We start from the raw sequence: 17,505 nt of genomic DNA, 5'->3' as shown, positions 1-17,505 counted from the left end.
TTTTTTTTTTAAAAAGACCCAGTGGTGATTACATATCATCGAAGATAACTCTATTTGTGTGAAAAAAAATATATAAACATTTTATTTGGGGACAGCAATTGCCAGTTAAAGTAGCACATTGCTGAATTGCAAAAAATGCAGTGGTCATAAGAGGGGTTACATTATCATTCACTTTTCTTTCTACTTTGTAGTACCTGAAATGGTGAAGAACCTGAACACAGAGAATATCACCACCACTTCTATATCTCTGAGATGGGACAAACCAATTGGAAATGCCAGCTTTTATTTCATTCAGGTCCTGGGAGATCCAGCTTTCAATAAGAATGTAACTACAACTTCTGACATTATTGAAGGCCTGACACCTGGAAATTATTACACCTTTCTCGTCTCTACCTTTGTTGATAATATCCAAGGAAACAGCTCAGCAATAGCTAACTATACAAGTGAGTATCAAGATTTATGCAGGCCACACACATAGCAACTTTTTAGTAGAACTGTGCCATCAACTTATTATGGACTAGAAGGCATAAAATCCTGGAAATTAGTACATATTCCTGGTCTTTACTGTTGTTGATAATATTGACTGTGTGTAGAAAAAAAAAAAGATTGTGGAAAAAATTGTTTTATTTAATTTCTTCATTTTCCAAAAAATTGGGGCAAAAAATGGCAACTTCAAAAAGTTTGCCATGCCTCTTACTAAATTTGTTGGACTGTCCACTTTCCAAAAAGGGGCCAGTTGGGGGTTATTTGTACTGTCCTGTTATTTTAAAGCCTCAAGAAATGAGAGAGGCATTTATTACATCAGGATTTATCAATTTTCAAATTTATATACACAAATGTTTGTAGACTCTATAACTTTCACACAGACTAAATAATATACACTGATTTGGGTTATTTTTTTTTACCAAAGAAATGTATTAGATTACAGTTTTGCCTAAATTTATGAAGATTATTTGTTTGTAAAAGTTTATAACAAAAACTCTGAAATCGTGTATATTTTCCATTTTTTTTTTATTATTTGGCAAAATTTAAAAAAGACCCAGTGGTGATTAAATATCATTGAAGATAACTCTATTTTTGTGAAAAAAATATATAAACATTTTATATGGGTACAGCAATTGCAATTTAACCTCTTCCATACAGGGCAGTTATACACACATCCATACCGGGCCTATTCTGGCACTTCTCTCCTACATGTACAAATCATAATTTGTTTGCTAGAAAATTACGCAGAACCCCCAAACATTATATATGTTTTTTTAGCAGACACCCTAGGGAATAAAACGACGGTCATTGAAACCTTTTATTCTGCACGGTATTTGCGCAATAATTTTTCAAATGCCTTTTTTTTGGAAAAAAATTGTTTCATGAATTAAAAAAATAACAAAACAGTAAAGCCCAATTTTTTTGTAAAATATGAAAGATTATGTTACACCGAGTAAATAGATACCTAACATGTCACGCTTTAAAATTGCGCACACTCATGGAATGGCGCCAAACTTCGGTACTTAAAAATCTCCATAGGCAACGCTTTGAAATTTTTTACAGGTTACCAGTTTAGATTTACAGAGGAGATCTAGTGCTAGAATTGTTGCTGGCACTCTAGCGCACGCGGCGATACCTCACATATGTGGTTTAAACGGCGTTTACATATTTCGGCGGGACTTGCGTGTGCGTTCGCTTCTGCGCGCAAGCTACTGGGGACAGGGGCGTTAAAAAAAAAATTGTATTTCTTTTTTTTTTTTTTTTACATATTTATTTCTTTTTTTACACTTTTTTATTATTTTTTTTTTTTTATTATCACTTTTATTCCTATTACAAGGAATGTAAACATCCCTTGTAATAGGAATGTGTGTGACAGGTACTCTTTATGGAGAGATGCGGGGTCAATAAGACCCCACATCTCTCCTCCAGACCTGAAAGCATGAGATCGTGAAAAAAAATTCACAGATCTCATGTTTACCGTTGCTTAGCAGCCGCAATCGCGGCTTTGTTTACTTACGGGGACCCGGGCGTGACGTCATCACATCGCGCCCGGGTCCTCCGACGGTCATAGAGATGACTGGTGACCATCTGGTCACCAGTCATCTCTATGCTTCCTGCGAGCGCCGGACGATTCGTTCTCCGGGCCCCCGATGGCACGGGAGAGCCCGGAGAAGCACCGGATGGCGGCGGGAGGGGGGGATGTCCCCTCCCGCCGCCTGTAAGAACGATCTAGCGGCGGAACCGCCGCTATGATCGTTCTTACGTTGTGCAGAATCGCCGGCACAAGAGAAGGATATCTGAATGATGCCTCTAGCTGCAGGCATCATTTAGATATCCCCCCCACAAAGCCCAGGACGTCATATGACGTCCACTCTGAACGGCAGAGGTTCTTTGTGGACGTCATTTTACTATGGGCCGGTAGGGAAGTGGTTAAAGCGGTGGTTCACCCTGCTGAACAACATTTCAGCATACAATTCGGCATCGTAGCGCGAGCTACAGTATGCCGGTCTTACATTTTTTATCCCCGTACTCACTGTTTAATCGTACATAGACGATTCCGTCTGCCGCGGGGAATGGGCGTTCCTAGCAAGAGGGAGGGTGATTGACGGCCGACTCTGGCACGTCACGCTCCCCGAAGACAGCCGGAGTAGGTCTCGGCTCTTCACGGCGCCTGCGCACAGGCTATGCACAGGCGCCGTGAAGAGCCAAGCCTATTTCGGCTATTTCCGGAGAAGCGTGACGCGCCAGAGCCGGCCGTCAATCACTTTCCGTCTGGATTGGAACGCCCATTCCCCGTGGGCAGTCAGAATCGTCTAGGTAGGATTAAACAGTGAGTACGGGGATAAAAAATGTAAGACCGGCATACTGTAGCTCGCGCTACGATGCCGAATTTTATGCTAGAATACATTTTTTTTTTTTTTTTTTTAATAGGGTGAACCCCCGCTTTAAAGTAGCAGATTGCTGAATTGCAAAAAATGCAGTGGTCATAAGAGGGGTTACATTATCATTCACTTTTCTTTCTACTTTGTAGTACCTGAAATGGTGAAGAACCTGAACACAGAGAATACCACCACCACTTCTATATCTCTGAGATGGGACAAACCAAATGGAAATGCCAGCTTTTATTTCATTCAGGTCGTGGGAGATACAGCTTTCAATAAGAATGTAACTACAACTTCTGACATTATTGAAGGCCTGACACCTGGAAATTATTACACCTTTCTTGTCTCTACCTTTGTTGATAATATCCAAGGAAACAGCTCAGCAATAGCTAATTATACAAGTGAGTATCAAGCTTTATGCAGGCCACACACATAGCAACTTTGTGTAGAACTGTGCCTTCAACTTCTTATAGAATGGAAGAATGGCCTAAAATCTTGGAAACTAGTAGATCTTCCTGGTCTTTACTCTTGTTGATAATATTGACATTGTGTAAGAAAACGATTGTGGAAAAAACAAACAAATTGTATTTAAATTCTTCATTTTCCAAAAAATCTAGACAAAAAATTACAACTTCAAAAAGCTCACCATGCCTCTTACTAAATTCCTTGGACTGTGCACTTTCCAAAAAGGGGCAAATTGGGGGGCATTTGTCAGTGGCGGCTGGTGAAGTTTTAGGATGGGGGGGCGCCAGACCCCGCCCTTCCTTTTTGACCCCTCCCACTTGGAGGAAATGGGCGTGGTTTCATCGGAATAGTGGGCGTAGCTCTAAGGTGGTGTGGTTAGCATCTGAGATGAACGAGGGATGAAGGGAGAGCAGGCCCAGATCCTACACAACAATAGAAATGTGCATTCTAGAAAGTTTAGCAATCAGCAGATAAAGATACTTCAATCATCCCGGCACCATGGTTGTTATGGTATCAGGATGATTGAAGCACATTTTTTCTATTATTACATTGTAATATAAAATGAAATAGTTCAAATCACCATAATGCAGAATTAGTGGGAGCCCCCGAGCGTGTCGCCAGCCACCAGATGCTATTAAGTGTCCTCAGCGGAGTCCCTCCTTACCTCACGTGTCCCCAGCGGAGTCCCTCCTTACATGCAGCCCTGTGTCACATCAAATGTAGCCTCTCTCCCTATCAAATGCAGCGCCTGCCCAATAAATTGCAAAACACTATATATTATACACAGAGCGCACACTATACACAGAGCGAACACTATACACAGAGCGCACACTATATACAGAGCGCACACTATACACAGAGCGAACACTATACACAGAGCGCACACTATACACAGAGCGAACACTATACACAGAGCGAACACTATACACAGAGAGCACACTATACACAGAGAGCACACTATACACAGAGCGCACACTATACACAGAGCGCACACTATACACAGAGCGAACACTATACACAGAGCGCACACTATACACAGAGCGAACACTATACACAGAGAGCACACTATACACAGAGCGCACACTATACACAGAGCGCACACTATACACAGAGCGCACACTATACACAGAGCGCACACTATACACAGAGCGAACACTATACACAGAGAGCACACTATACACAGAGCGCACACTATACACAGAGCGCACACTAGAGCGCATCGCGGCGATCGGTGATGCGGGGTGTCAGTCTGACACCCTGCATCTCCGATCTCGGTAAAGAGCCTCCGGCGGAGACTCTTTACCACGTGATCAGCCGTGTCCAACCACGGAGAGGCAGGGATGGGGGTTCTTGTTTAGGGTGGAGAGGCAGGGGGGCCATTTTAGGGTTTAGAGGCAGGGAGGGGAGTTCTTGTTTAGGGTGGAGAGGCAGGGAGGGGGGTTCTTGTTCAGGGTGGAGAGGCAGGGGGGGCGTTTTTAGGGTGGAGAGGCAGGGGGGCCGTTTTTAGGGTGGAGAGGCAGGGGGGCCGTTTTTAGGGTGGAGAGGCAGGTGGGGGCTTTTTTTTAGGGTGGAGAGGCAGGGGGGCCGTTTTTAGGGTGGAGAGGCAGGGGGGCCGTTTTTAGGGTGGAGAGGCAGGGGGGGGCCGTTTTTAGGGTGGAGAGGCAGGTGGGGGCTTTTTTTAGGGTGGAGAGGCAGGGGGGGCCGTTTTTGGGGTGGAGAGGCAGGGGGGGCCGTTTTTAGGGTGGAGAGGCAGGTGGGGGCTTTTTTTAGGGTGGAGAGGCAGGGGGGGCCGTTTTTAGGGTGGAGAGGCAGGGGGGCCGTTTTTAGGGTGGAGAGGCAGGTGGGGGCTTTTTTTAGGGTGGAGAGGCAGGGGGGGGCCGTTTTTAGGGTGGAGAGGCAGTTTAGAAACCCCACGGGCTCTGCAGCAACTGTGAAGGAGAAGTGAACAGAAGTTGGGGGAGGGGAGCCAGGCTCACGACAGGACACAGTACAAGTGTGAGTGAAGCAGTTTAGCTGCCATGCAGAGATGTCACTGTCTGACTGGGAAGCATCACCGGGAAGGAGTGACAGGGAGAGAGCGCTCACCTCTGATCTCTGCATGGTGCACCCAGTCACTTCTGCTCTGGTTCCCCTGCGCTCAGCCAGGCTAGGCACTGCACCCACCCGCCGCACATGATGGGAAACATGTTGCCGGGAAGGAGAGTGACAGTGAGAGAGCTCACATCCGAATCAATCCCTGCACCGTCACTCACCTTCTGCTTTGGTTCCTCTGCGCTCAGGCCACCCGCCGCACCCACGATCGCTCCCTGCCTCACATTACAGTGTTGCAATAGTCTGATGCCGCGTACACACCATCACTTTATGTGATGAAAAAAAATGACGTTTTTAAAAACGTCACTTTAACCACTTCCATACCAGGTACTTACGCAGCTTCCCGCCCAAGCCAATTTTCAGCTTTCAGCACTGTCGCACTTTGAATGGCAATTGCGCGGTCATGCTACACTGTACCCAAACAAAATTGGCGTCCTTTTTTCCCCACAAATAGAGCTTTCTTTTGGTGGTATTCGATCACCTCTGCGATTTTTTTTTTGCGCAACAACTAAAAAAAGGCTGAAAATTTGGAAAAAAAATTACGTTTTTATTTTTTTCTGTTAATTTTTTTGTAAATAAGTTTTCTCTTTCAATTACGGGCACTGATATGGCGGCACTAATGGGCACCGATGAGATGGCACTAATGGACATCGATGAGGTAGTACTGACGGGCACAGATGAGGTGGCACTGATTGGCAGCGCTGGTATGCGACACTGATGGGCACACATAGGCGGCACTGATGGGCACACATAGGCGGCACTGATGGGCACACATAGGCGGCACTGATGGGCACACATAGGCGGCACTGATGGGCACACATAGGCGGCACTGATGGGCACTCATGGGCGGCACTGGGCACTCATAGGCGGCACAGATGGGCACTCATGGGCGGCACTGATGGATACTTATGGGTGGCACAGATGGGCACTGATAGGTGGGCACTGGGCATGGATGGGCACTGTGGGGTGGCACTGATGGACACTGGGGTGGCACTGATGGACACTGGGGTGGCGCTGATGGACACTGGGGTGGCGCTGATGGACACTGGGGTGGCGCTGATGGACACTGGGGTGGCAGCACTGATTTTTGCCAGGTTGCCAGTCAGTGCCCATTTGTGGGCACTGACTGGCATCTTTTTTTTTTTCTTTATGCTTTTTTTTTTTTTTCTGTCATTTTTTTTTTTTTTTTTTTTCTGTCATTTTTTTTTTTTTGCCCACCCTGGTGCTCCAGGGTGGGCATCCCTGGTGGTCCAGTGTGGCGATCCGAGGGGGGGCTGCGCTGATAAACAATCAGCGCTAACCCCCCCTGTCAGGAGAGCCGCCGATCGGCTATCCTCTACTCGCGTCTGTCAGACGCGAGTGAGGAAGAACCATCGACGGCTCTTCCTGTTTACATCGTGATCAGCCGTGGTTGGACACGGCTGATCACGTGGTAAAGAGTCTCCGCCGGAGGCTCTTTACCGAGATCGGAGATGCAGGGTGTCAGACTGACACCCCGCATCACCGATCGCCGCGATGCGCGCCCCCACGGGCGCGCGCGGCATGAAATCCTGCAGGACGTTCTAGAACGTCCTGTCAGGATTTCATAACCACTTCCCGGACGTAAATCGGCCATAGGCCGGGCGGGAAGTGGTTAATTGACTGTGTGTGGGGGAAAACGTCGTTTTATGTCTTGTAAAAAACGACCAAAAAAAATTGAAGCATGCTTCAATTTTATGTGTCGTTTTTCAAAAGTGCACTTTTTACTTCACAGAAATTGACCGTGTGTAGCAAAAAACGTCGTTTTCTAAGACGTTTTTTCATCCACGCATGCCCAGAAGCTACTTATGAAGCAAGCTTCAATGGTAAAACGTGGTGGAACGTAACCTCACTTTGCAAGATCATTGTGAGAAAACGATGGTGTGTAGGCAACTTCGTCTTTGAAAATTGAAGTTTCAAAAACGTCATTTTTTACTTCACAGAAAGTGTCGTTTTTTTTCATCACATAAAGTGATGGTGTGTACGCGGCATGAGACTTGAAGTTGTCCTGTTCACTCCAGCCCGACTCCAGGGAAGTGCCGCGTAGTGCTGAAAAAGCACTGCTCACTGGCCATCTGGTCCAATGAAAAAAAAGGAACAAGAGCCAGGGACAAATCACTGGAGAGTGGGAGTGTGTGCGGGCGCACAGCTTGCGCCCTGCACACACCCTTAACACGGGCAAATCAGCTTCCCAGCCTGCAATCAGCTGATTGCAGGCTGGGAAGCTTCCCATAGACCGCCGCATGTCCGGTGCCTGATCACTCTTAGGCCCCATACTCACGACCAAACATGTTTGCTGAAACTGGCCCGCGGACCAGTTTCAGCATACATGTTTGGTCGTGTGTAGTTACGAGCGTACAGAATTTCACCGTACATTTGCCCGCCGGGCCGTTTTCCAGCAGACATTTATTTCCAAACTTGTTTTAAAACCGTCCGCTCAAATCCTGTCCGAACGTACATGTTTGGTGGTGAGTACACAAAACCAACGTACAAAAACCCCGCGCATGCTCAGACTAAATGAGGCCACGGGAGCGCTCGTTCAGGTAAAACTCACGTTTATTTGGGATATGGCACATTCGTCAATAGAAAGATTAATTCTAGCAATAGAACACTGAAGCAAAACACACAATAACCAATGCTTGATGCCGTCGTTTTATTCATTCTTCTCTTGCTATAACTAATCAGTTATTTAGCTCATGTTATTTCAACTGAGTTGTTCCATACTGAAAAGTGACATTTGTTAGCTGTGATGTAGTAAGATTTTTGCAAACTTTTATTGGCCCGACGTATCATATTTTTAGTGGTCCTCCACATTTCAAATTTTTTGCTTTTAATGTTTAATGGTTATCTTTCCCACTTTCTTTAGGTGTTTATAGTTATGTCACCATTTAGAATATTTTAATAGGAAATATTTTTGATTTAGCTTTTGTTTGTATATTTAACATGATTTTGTTGAAGGTTGTTTAAATTGTCTACCATGTTGGCACACCAAATGACCCCCCCCCCCCCCCCCACATGAGTTAGTGAATATTTTAGATTAATCATTTTATTTGTTTGTAATGTTTGATGCCTAAAATAATACCCACAGTATTACAAACAATAGGCAAGTTTTTCAAATCAACAAAAAGGCTTTTATTTGAGCAAATTATAAAAAGGATCAAAAACAGAATGGCAGCACTTGAACAGCTAGCAACATACATGCAAACTTGCATTTGAAACATGGTGAAGGATAAACTAGCCAACCTCAGGAAGCACACTAAATAAAATCTGAAGCAGCAGCACATAACCAAAGGAACCCAAGCTGTGGTAGTCCAAACAAGATGCCATTTGTGGGGGATCAAATGGAAGGCAGGGCATCAACGTCTCCTCTTCCTTGAAACCTTCCTTCCAGGCTGCCTTCCAGCGGGTCTTCCCTGGGCCCTTGCAGGTGGGGATGATGTGGCAGCAGGAGAATGGTGTTCAGCAAGCCGGGCCGGGTCACATAGCCCAGTGTCTGGGGTCAGCAGCTCCCTCTGCATCCACCAAAGGGCCTGGTTGATCACGCCCTTTGCCAGTTGCCTCTGCTCCTCCGTGCCTTGATTCAGGTCATGTGCCACGGAGGCACTGTAGGCCTCAGTGGGGTTGAGGGGGGCCCTCATGATGGCACTCGCCTCCCTAATCATTTGGAGGCTGGCTTCCTCCACTGCCCCCAATTTCTTCTTACGGCCTGGTGGCCTAATATAAAGGGGAGGAGCCTGGCTGGTGGTGCTTGTCCTGGGGAGCTGCTGAACGCCACTGGGCCCGGCCTCCTCCTGGCTGCCACTGACCCCTGCGGCCTGGCTGTCAGTGAGGAGAGGATCTGCCACCTCCTGGCTGGTCTCTTCTTCCTGTGTAAAAAAAAGGGACATGTTGTAATATATTTAGGAATATACTCACTCACATTTTCATGCTTGAATCTTATTTTTTGCCTTGAATTTAAACTTGAAAACAGACTCACCCTCTGACCCCTGCAGTTGTCATCCCTGACACCTATTTGTTTGCCCACGATTTTAGATTTTTACTTCCCAGCTTGTATTTTATTAACCAATATCAAGTCAAGAATCAAACAATAATTAATATTATTACATAAATAGTTATGAAACTACTATACCTCATCATCGTAGAGGCGCAGATCTGCCTCTCTGTCAGCCAGGCCCTCTTCATCTGACTCTGCAGGGCTGTGGTGATCTTGGGAAGTCCCGCTGGGAGGTAGCGTGGAGGAAAGGTTGGGATTCAGACTCGACATTGATGGCCTGCCTTCCAGTTGATCCCGCAAAAATGACATCTGGTTGTAATACCACAGCTTGGGTTCCTTTGGTGGTCTTGCTGCTGCTCCAGATCTTAGCTGTTTTTGGTGAGCTTTGTACGCTCTCCTATATGTGCCCCTGAGGTTGGCAAGTTTATCCTTCACCATGTTGGCACTGCATTCTGGCACCCATGTCCTCATGTATGCTGCTAGCTGTTCAAGTGCTGCCGCTCGTACGTCCTTATTGTGGTAATGGTCCTGCTTTGAATCCCACAGGATGGGCATTTCCCGAAATTTATCCAGCAAATGCTGGATAATGTCTTGGCTCTGCAGGAGATCCATTGTGAAATATTTTTTTTTTTTTTTTTATTCTAGATTGAAAAAATGAAAAGAAACCAAAAACACAATTAAAAAAAGCCTCAGCATTTACATTGATAGAATATGTTGTTAAAAAAGTAGTACCTAGATATAAATACAAACACAGTGTCTCTTGTTTAGAAAATGCTGGCCAGCTCTGCCCCATTGGTTGGTTTTAGCTAACATTTTTTTTTAACATGCCGCCCCTTTGGTTACATTGCAGGAAATAATATAAATCTACAACCATACACAATTATTACAAATGACAGCATTCATCAAGGCACTATTGCATGTGTAGATATCCTGCCCCTCAGCATTGATTACATGAAAGAAACTTCCTAATGACCTCTGTCCAACCAACACAGAACAATACTTGGCCTGATCTGAATACACCCTACATAATTACTAATGAGTCACAGCATTTTTGATCTCTCTATTTTGTGATGTCTACAAAAGCATTTGGGTACGAAAATCACATTCTGGTATCCAAGAGACATAATAGCTTAATAAAACTGTGCAACCAACAGACCAAACCCCCATCCCATTGCTCTACATTTTAGAGCCCGCTGCTGATCCCATGTTTAAATTTCTTACCTGCCTCTCTCACAATCCTCGTTTCTTCCGCTCGCTGAATTAACACGTAACCTACGTAATCACGTCAAGCGCCTTTTATACACTCCGCGTATGTATGAAACGCCGCCCTCGTCACCTTTGCCATGCCCCTAATCAATTGAAAAAGTAAATGTGGCGTTAACTGTGTAGGTTCTGGAATCGCGCGAATATTCTCCGCGTAACCTACGTCAATACGTTGTTGGCATTCGCGACACTCCGCATATGCAATAATCCCCGCCCTCATCTCCGCCCCTGACGGGACATTTCCTCGTTTCCACGCCCCTAATCTCTGTGGGAAGGAAAGATGGCGATGTCACACGAGCGGGCACGGAGCTCTCATGGCGCAAGTGAAGGGACAGAGGCTGGACCGTCCCGATCCAGGCCTAAAAGATATAAAGCCACTAATATGGCGTTCGAAGAAATGGTGGAGTTGGTTTACATCATGAGGAGGAAGGATTATGATGGTGAATGTGGGCCCTACAAAACACCGAACCGTAGGAAGTCACACATAATGGACAAGGTGGCAAGGAGAATGAGGAGAATGTTTGGTGTCACCAGGTCAAAGGAGCAACTACGGAAGCGTTGGTCCGATTTAAAATTGAGGGAGCCACATCACATGAAGAAGATCCTCAAAATTCTGCGTAAAAGTAAGTCCATATTATTTAAGGGGGGGGGGAATGTCTGCAATAATGTGTTGACATGTATTTTTTCACATCTGCCTCCTTGGCCTGCTTTTACTTTTGAACATGTGTAGATACTGTATTGTGTTTATGTCAAATAACAACCTTAAACAAATTTGGTTAAATAGTAAACACGCGTAATATGACATTGTTTCGCAAAAATGTGACGTTACTCCAGGAACAACACACCTGGACATGGCTGACTGGCCCCAAACTTGGTTTTCCAACATTGTTGACTAGCAAAATCACAGAAATTAAATTGAGTGAATGTGACAGGCAAACAAGATTCATTCTCCAAAATGCAAATAAAGCTGATGTTTTAACATCTTGAAATGCAAAGCACCTGTGTCTCAAAAATCAAAGTATATTTATTTGGAGGGTCGACGAGAATTAATGTTTTGGGGGGACATCCATGTGTGTCACTTCTTTGCAAAAAAGGGGCAGGATCTGAGCTTGGCCTAGAACTACGCCAAAAATGGAGGATTGCTGAAAGAAAAAACAACCAAAAATCATCATAAATGTATCGTCTATGCAATGTGTGCGATTTATGATATCCAATATCTGTGTGCTGATGAGTATCCCTTTTGTTTTTTATTATTTCTTATAGGGGAAAGAAGACGCCAGCAATTGGAGGAGGCAGAGAGGGCCAGACACCCGGAAAATCAAACACCTCCACATGTTGAGCAGGAGGAGGCTGGGGAAGGAAGAGAGGAGGATGTGGAAGGAGAAGAGGATGTGGAAGGAGAAGAGGATGTGGAAGGAGAAGAGGATGTGGAAGGAGAAGAGGAAGGAAGAAAGGAGGAAGGAAGAGAGGAGGAAGAAGTTATTTTGGACTTAGAATTTATATCAGATGAAGGGCAAGTGGCGGAAGAACAATTTGGCGAATTGCAAGAAGGTGGATTGATGGATGAAGGAGGAGTCGAAGATGATGGGGAGGTGGTGGAAGAAGGAGGAGTGATAGAAGATGATGGGGAGGTGGTGGAAGAAGGAGGAGTGATAGAAGATGAAGAAATTGGGGATGTGGAAATTATCAGGCCATCAGGTCAGTGTCACCCCTATATTAATAGGGCCAAACATATGCAGATAGGCTGGAAATTATTTACATATTTTGAATGCCAATTTGTTTCTTTTTAGGGGATCAAGATGGAGTAGCACATTTTTCACGTGCAAGTGCTTCTATCATTGTACAGCAACTAATGGAGTGCAGCACGGAAATGGACATTATGCAGGAAAGGATGCTAGTCATGGAGCAGAATGTGCGAAATGTCATTTCTGAGTGTAGCACGGAAATGGAGAACATGCGACAAAGGATGCTAGTCATCAACCAAAATTACAAAAATATCATGGACATGATGGGCCGTGTCAAAGACTGAACCACAGAAGCCCATCCCCCGCCCATCCCCCGCCCACAAAACCCTTTTTAATTTTTGTACTTTATAATACGCCAAAATTTCTAAATGCACACACAGTGTGCCAATATGTGCTATCTGCCATCACAGACTATCTATTGTCTGTGCTTTGTGGGTACAAACCCCTCCTCGATCCTCAACTAGTTGAGAGGAAGGGTTTGCTCCCACAAAACACAGACATTGATCACCCATGATGTCAGATAGCACATGTGGCCATTTGTCTGTTTAACCAATGACATTTGGCGAGTTTTCACTGAATGTGTGCATTTAGAAATTTTGGCGTGTTCCAGTGTGAAAGCACACCATCCATATGACTGACTGCTGTTCTTTTTTTAAATTTTTGTTTGGTGTTGATCTTTTTTGGTTTGTAAATGTTTCCAGTTTCAGATCACAAAACGAACAATAAATCTCACCTAAAGAAAGAAGTTAACTAATTTTAGAAAAAAACAAAAAAATTTTTGTGTTGTGTTAAAATCTTGTTTAAAAAATTAGACACAAACAAATGACAAGCCCAAAAATTCTTGCGTATAGTTTCAGTGAAATTATTGTTACATTGTGTTTCGATCATTATTATTGATAATCACTGTCAATAAAGACCAAAAAATAAATAATTAAAAGCCAATATTTTGTCTCCAGAATTTGCAGGAAATGTGTTCTGCCTAAAAATACACATTTCTTGTTAAAAAATGACTAAAATAAAAAAAATAAATGAGACATCAAAAGCAGAAAAAAGAGTGGCTTCTTATTTATAGACTGAATACCCAGTTTGTAGATGAGTGAATAATGTGCAAATGTGGTTAGTTAATACATCTGAGTAAGTAAATGTGGCACTAGAAGTGCACTATTTTTGGAGATAACCTGGAAGACAGAAAAATAGAGAAAAAGCAGTAATGACAAACAACTGTATAAAGTCCAATGGTCTAATTATTTATTAGTTGTGAGAATATTCCTTTCTTTTGGGGGCCGAATTAGAAAGAAATATGATCTGGCATAGCAATGGCCCCCCGACCCATGAAGTACTCAACATATTTGTCGCGTACCTCACGAGCAGATTGGGGGGCCAAGCCAGCGCGACCAGTGTCCAGGCCAGGAATGTTCTCTGAGGGTAGTCCTGCCTCAGAGCCCATGGGGGCTAGGTACGTCTGGGAGTGCCTGCGTAGAAAATTGTGCAAAATGCAGCAGGCAAATATAACGGTGTTCAATTTATATTCCGCCAAATGTATCGATGTCAGGAACAGGCGGAACCGGTTGCTGAGGATCCCAAAGGCATTCTCGACTACCCTCCGAGCCCTGGACAACCGAAAATTAAACACACTCCTCTCTGAGGTGAGGGTCCTCTGGGGAAAAGGCCGCATTAGGTGAGGTCCAAGGCCAAAAGCCTCGTCCGCTAGGAACACAAACGGAAGTCCTTCCACATTATCTTCATCTGGTGGCAATGCCAGACCACCAGTTTGGAGACGATCATAGAAATCAGTCCGTGCGAACACTCCCCCATCTGACATCCGGCCGTTCTTCCCCACGTCCACATAGAGAAACTCATACTGTGCCGACACCACCGCCATCAACACTATACTATGATAACCCTTGTAATTATAATAGTAGGACCCCGAGTGGGGTGGGGGCACAATGCGGACGTGTTTCCCATCTATTGCTCCACCGCAGTTAGGAAAATCCCACCGCTCGGCAAATTGGGAAGCCACAGACTGCCATTCCTGTGGTGTGGAGGGTAGCTGTGGGGACAAACAAAAAAAGAGATTTAGTACTTTGGCACATAAACATTGCAAACATAATCCTACAAGCATCCTTGTGCAACTTTACAATTTTTAAATAGCATTTGCAAATTTTGAAGGGAGAATTTCGGGGCACAAATATATAGGGCCACTTAATTAATAACAGACTCCACAGCCCTCTGATGGGGACAAAAACACTTTGAAGGGGGGGTGGGGGGTGTTTAAACTGTTTTTAGAAAACCAAAAAAATTAAAATAAAGTGGCATGGTGGGGGTTGGCCCGAAGATAGCATGCTGGACAGGTTAATATTGGGTAAGATCAAAATATGCAGGTAGGCCAAAATAAAAAGAACATGTAAAAGCTGATATCAACATGCATAGTGAGAAAAGGGAACGTTAGTTAAACACACAGCATATCTGGGAAATAAAATCAAAAGTTAGTTTGCCACATTATTAAAGACACATTGTGAGGTTAAAATGAGGAAACTTACCTTCATATACTCCTCGTGCATAACTTTAATGATGGCAGCACACGTGTCCGGTATGATGACCCCAAGCGCCTGCGGAGAGATGCCTGTCGAGAACTTGAGGTCCTGCAGGCTCCTCCCAGTCGCCAGGTACCGCAACGTGGCAATAAGCCTCTGCTCGGCCGTGATGGCTTGGCGCATCACAGTGTCCTGCCTCGTGATATAGGGGGACAGAAGATCCAGCAGACTGTTGAATACGGGGTCCGTCATGCGGAGAAAATTCCTATAGTCATTAGGATTATTCTCCTGGATTTCCCTAAGCAGAGGCATATGTGAGAACTGGTCACGCTGGCGCAACCAATTCTTGGTCCAGAAACGCCTCCGCCCCCTGTTTCTGGCCAAAGTACTGGAATAATGAACATATCCAGCAGCCATCCCATAAACAGCACCAACTCGCGAAAATTGACGCTGCTGCTCCATCATGGCTTCAAACCGGCCGGCTGGTCAGTCAAGAACACACTCCAACAGAAAGCACAATCAAATCCAGCGGTACCTGCAAAGAACGCACGACACACAGATACGAACGCACAGTACGAATCTGCTAAGCAGAACGAACTGCACGCCTGTACCCGAATGCCAACTACGTACCCACAAGCACACGCACTGAACGAGAAAATACTACCTGCTAAAGCCTGGAGACCGAGAAGCGCGAATCAGCTCTAACCAAACCTTCACTAACACGAGCAAAGCCGTAACTAGCAAAAGCGGAACAGAGGGCGTCGCCATTGACTTTGGCCTTTCCCTTTATAGTGACGTCAAACGTGGATTACGTGCACGCGTTCAGGTCCGCAGGGAAATATCGTCCGCTGGTGTGTACAAGCCAGCGGGCCAAATGAAAAAACAGCCTTGTACGCCGGAAACAGCCCGTCGGACATTTCGAACGGACATGTTTGCTCGTGAGTACTCGGCCTTAAAGTGAAAATTTTTTTTTTTTTTTTTTTTTAAAAAAATTTCATTTTTTTTTTACAGCTTGGGGAGGGGGGGGGCCGCGCCCGAGCGCCCCCTATGGACGGGCCGCCACTGGCATTTGTACTGTCCTGTTATTTTAAAGCCTGAAATGAGAGAGGCATATATTACATTAAGATTTATCAATTTTCAAATCTATATACAGAAATGTTTGAAGACTTTATAAATTTCACACAGACTAAATAATATACACTGATTTGGGTTATTTTTTTTCCAAAGAAATGTATCAGATTACATTTTGGCCTAAATTTATGAAGATTATTTGTTTGTAAAATTTTATAACAGAAACTCTGAAAACTTGTATATTTTAAATTTTTTTTTTTTTTGTTAAATTTGTGTGAAAAAAAAATATATAAATTTAATTTAGGTACAGTGTTGCATAACCGAGGAATTGCCAGTTAAAGTAGCACAGGGCTGAATGGCAAGAAATGCCGTGGTCATTCAGGGGGTAAAACCGTCTGGAGATCAATGGTAATATCCCTTTAAGAGGCTTGATGAAGCAGAGATATTATTATGAACCATACTAGAGCACTGAAAAATTTTTGTGATTAAATTAATGTCTAACTTTGCTCCGTAGCTCAAAAATTGTAGCTTGTATTTTTATACAACCTGTAGTATATCTACAACATAAAATCAGTGTCCAAAGCCGAATGAACTACAGTATCTCACAAAAGTGAGTACACCCCTCACATTTTTGAAAATATTTTACTATATCTTTTCATGTGACAACACTGAAGAAATTACACTTTGCTACAATTTATTAATGTACAATGCTATTCCCTCAAAATAACTCAACATACATCCATTGTCTAAACCACTGGCAACAAAAGTGAGTACACCCCTAAGTAAAAATGTCCAAATTGGGCCCAATTAGCCATTTTGCCTTTCCCCGTGTCATGTGACTCATTAGTTTTGCAAGGTCTCAGGTGTGAATGTGGTGCAGGTGTGTTAAATTTGGTGTTATCACTCTCACTCCCTCATACTGGTCACTGAAAGTTCAACATGGCACCTTATGGCAAAGAACTCTGAGGATCTGAAAAAAAGAATTGTTGCTTTACACAAAGATGGCCTAAGCTATAAGAAGATTGTCAAGATCCTGAAACTGAGCTGCAGCACGGTGGCCATGACCATACAGCGGTTTACCAGAATAGGTTCCACTCAAGGCAAGCCTCGCCATGGTCGACTAAAGAAGTTGAGTGCATGTGTTCAGCTTCACATTCAGAGGCTGTCTTTGGGAAATAGACTTATGAGTACTGCCAGCATTGCTTCAGATGTTGAAGGGATGGGGGGTCAGTCTGTCAGTGCTCAGACCATATGCCGCACACTGCATCAAACTGGTCTGCATGGCTGTCATCCCAGAAGGAAGCCTCTTCTAAAGATGATGCACAAGAAAGCCTGCAAACAGTTTGTTGAAGACAAGCAGACTAAGGACATGGATTACTGGAACCATGTCCTGTGGTCTGATGAGACCAAGATACACTTATGGTGTCAAGCATGTATGTCGGCAACCAGGTGAGAAG

At 44.4% G+C, this 17,505-nt stretch overlaps 1 protein-coding gene across 1 annotated transcript in view; it reads left to right on the top strand.

The window, feature by feature from the left end:
- LOC120936887 (titin-like) overlaps positions 1 to 17,505 on the top strand; it is a 345,246-nt gene that overhangs the window by 41,363 nt on the left and 286,378 nt on the right. Inside the window, exons 30-31 of the mRNA XM_040349653.1 lie at positions 192 to 443; positions 3,017 to 3,268. Of these exons, the coding sequence (XP_040205587.1) occupies positions 192 to 443; positions 3,017 to 3,268 (504 nt within the window). The remainder of the gene's footprint in view (positions 1 to 191; positions 444 to 3,016; positions 3,269 to 17,505) is intronic.

Source organism: Rana temporaria, chromosome 4, assembly GCF_905171775.1.
Source record: "Rana temporaria chromosome 4, aRanTem1.1, whole genome shotgun sequence".
NCBI classification, from domain to species: Eukaryota; Metazoa; Chordata; class Amphibia; order Anura; family Ranidae; genus Rana; species Rana temporaria.
This window is presented reverse-complemented; position numbering and strand designations above follow the sequence as displayed.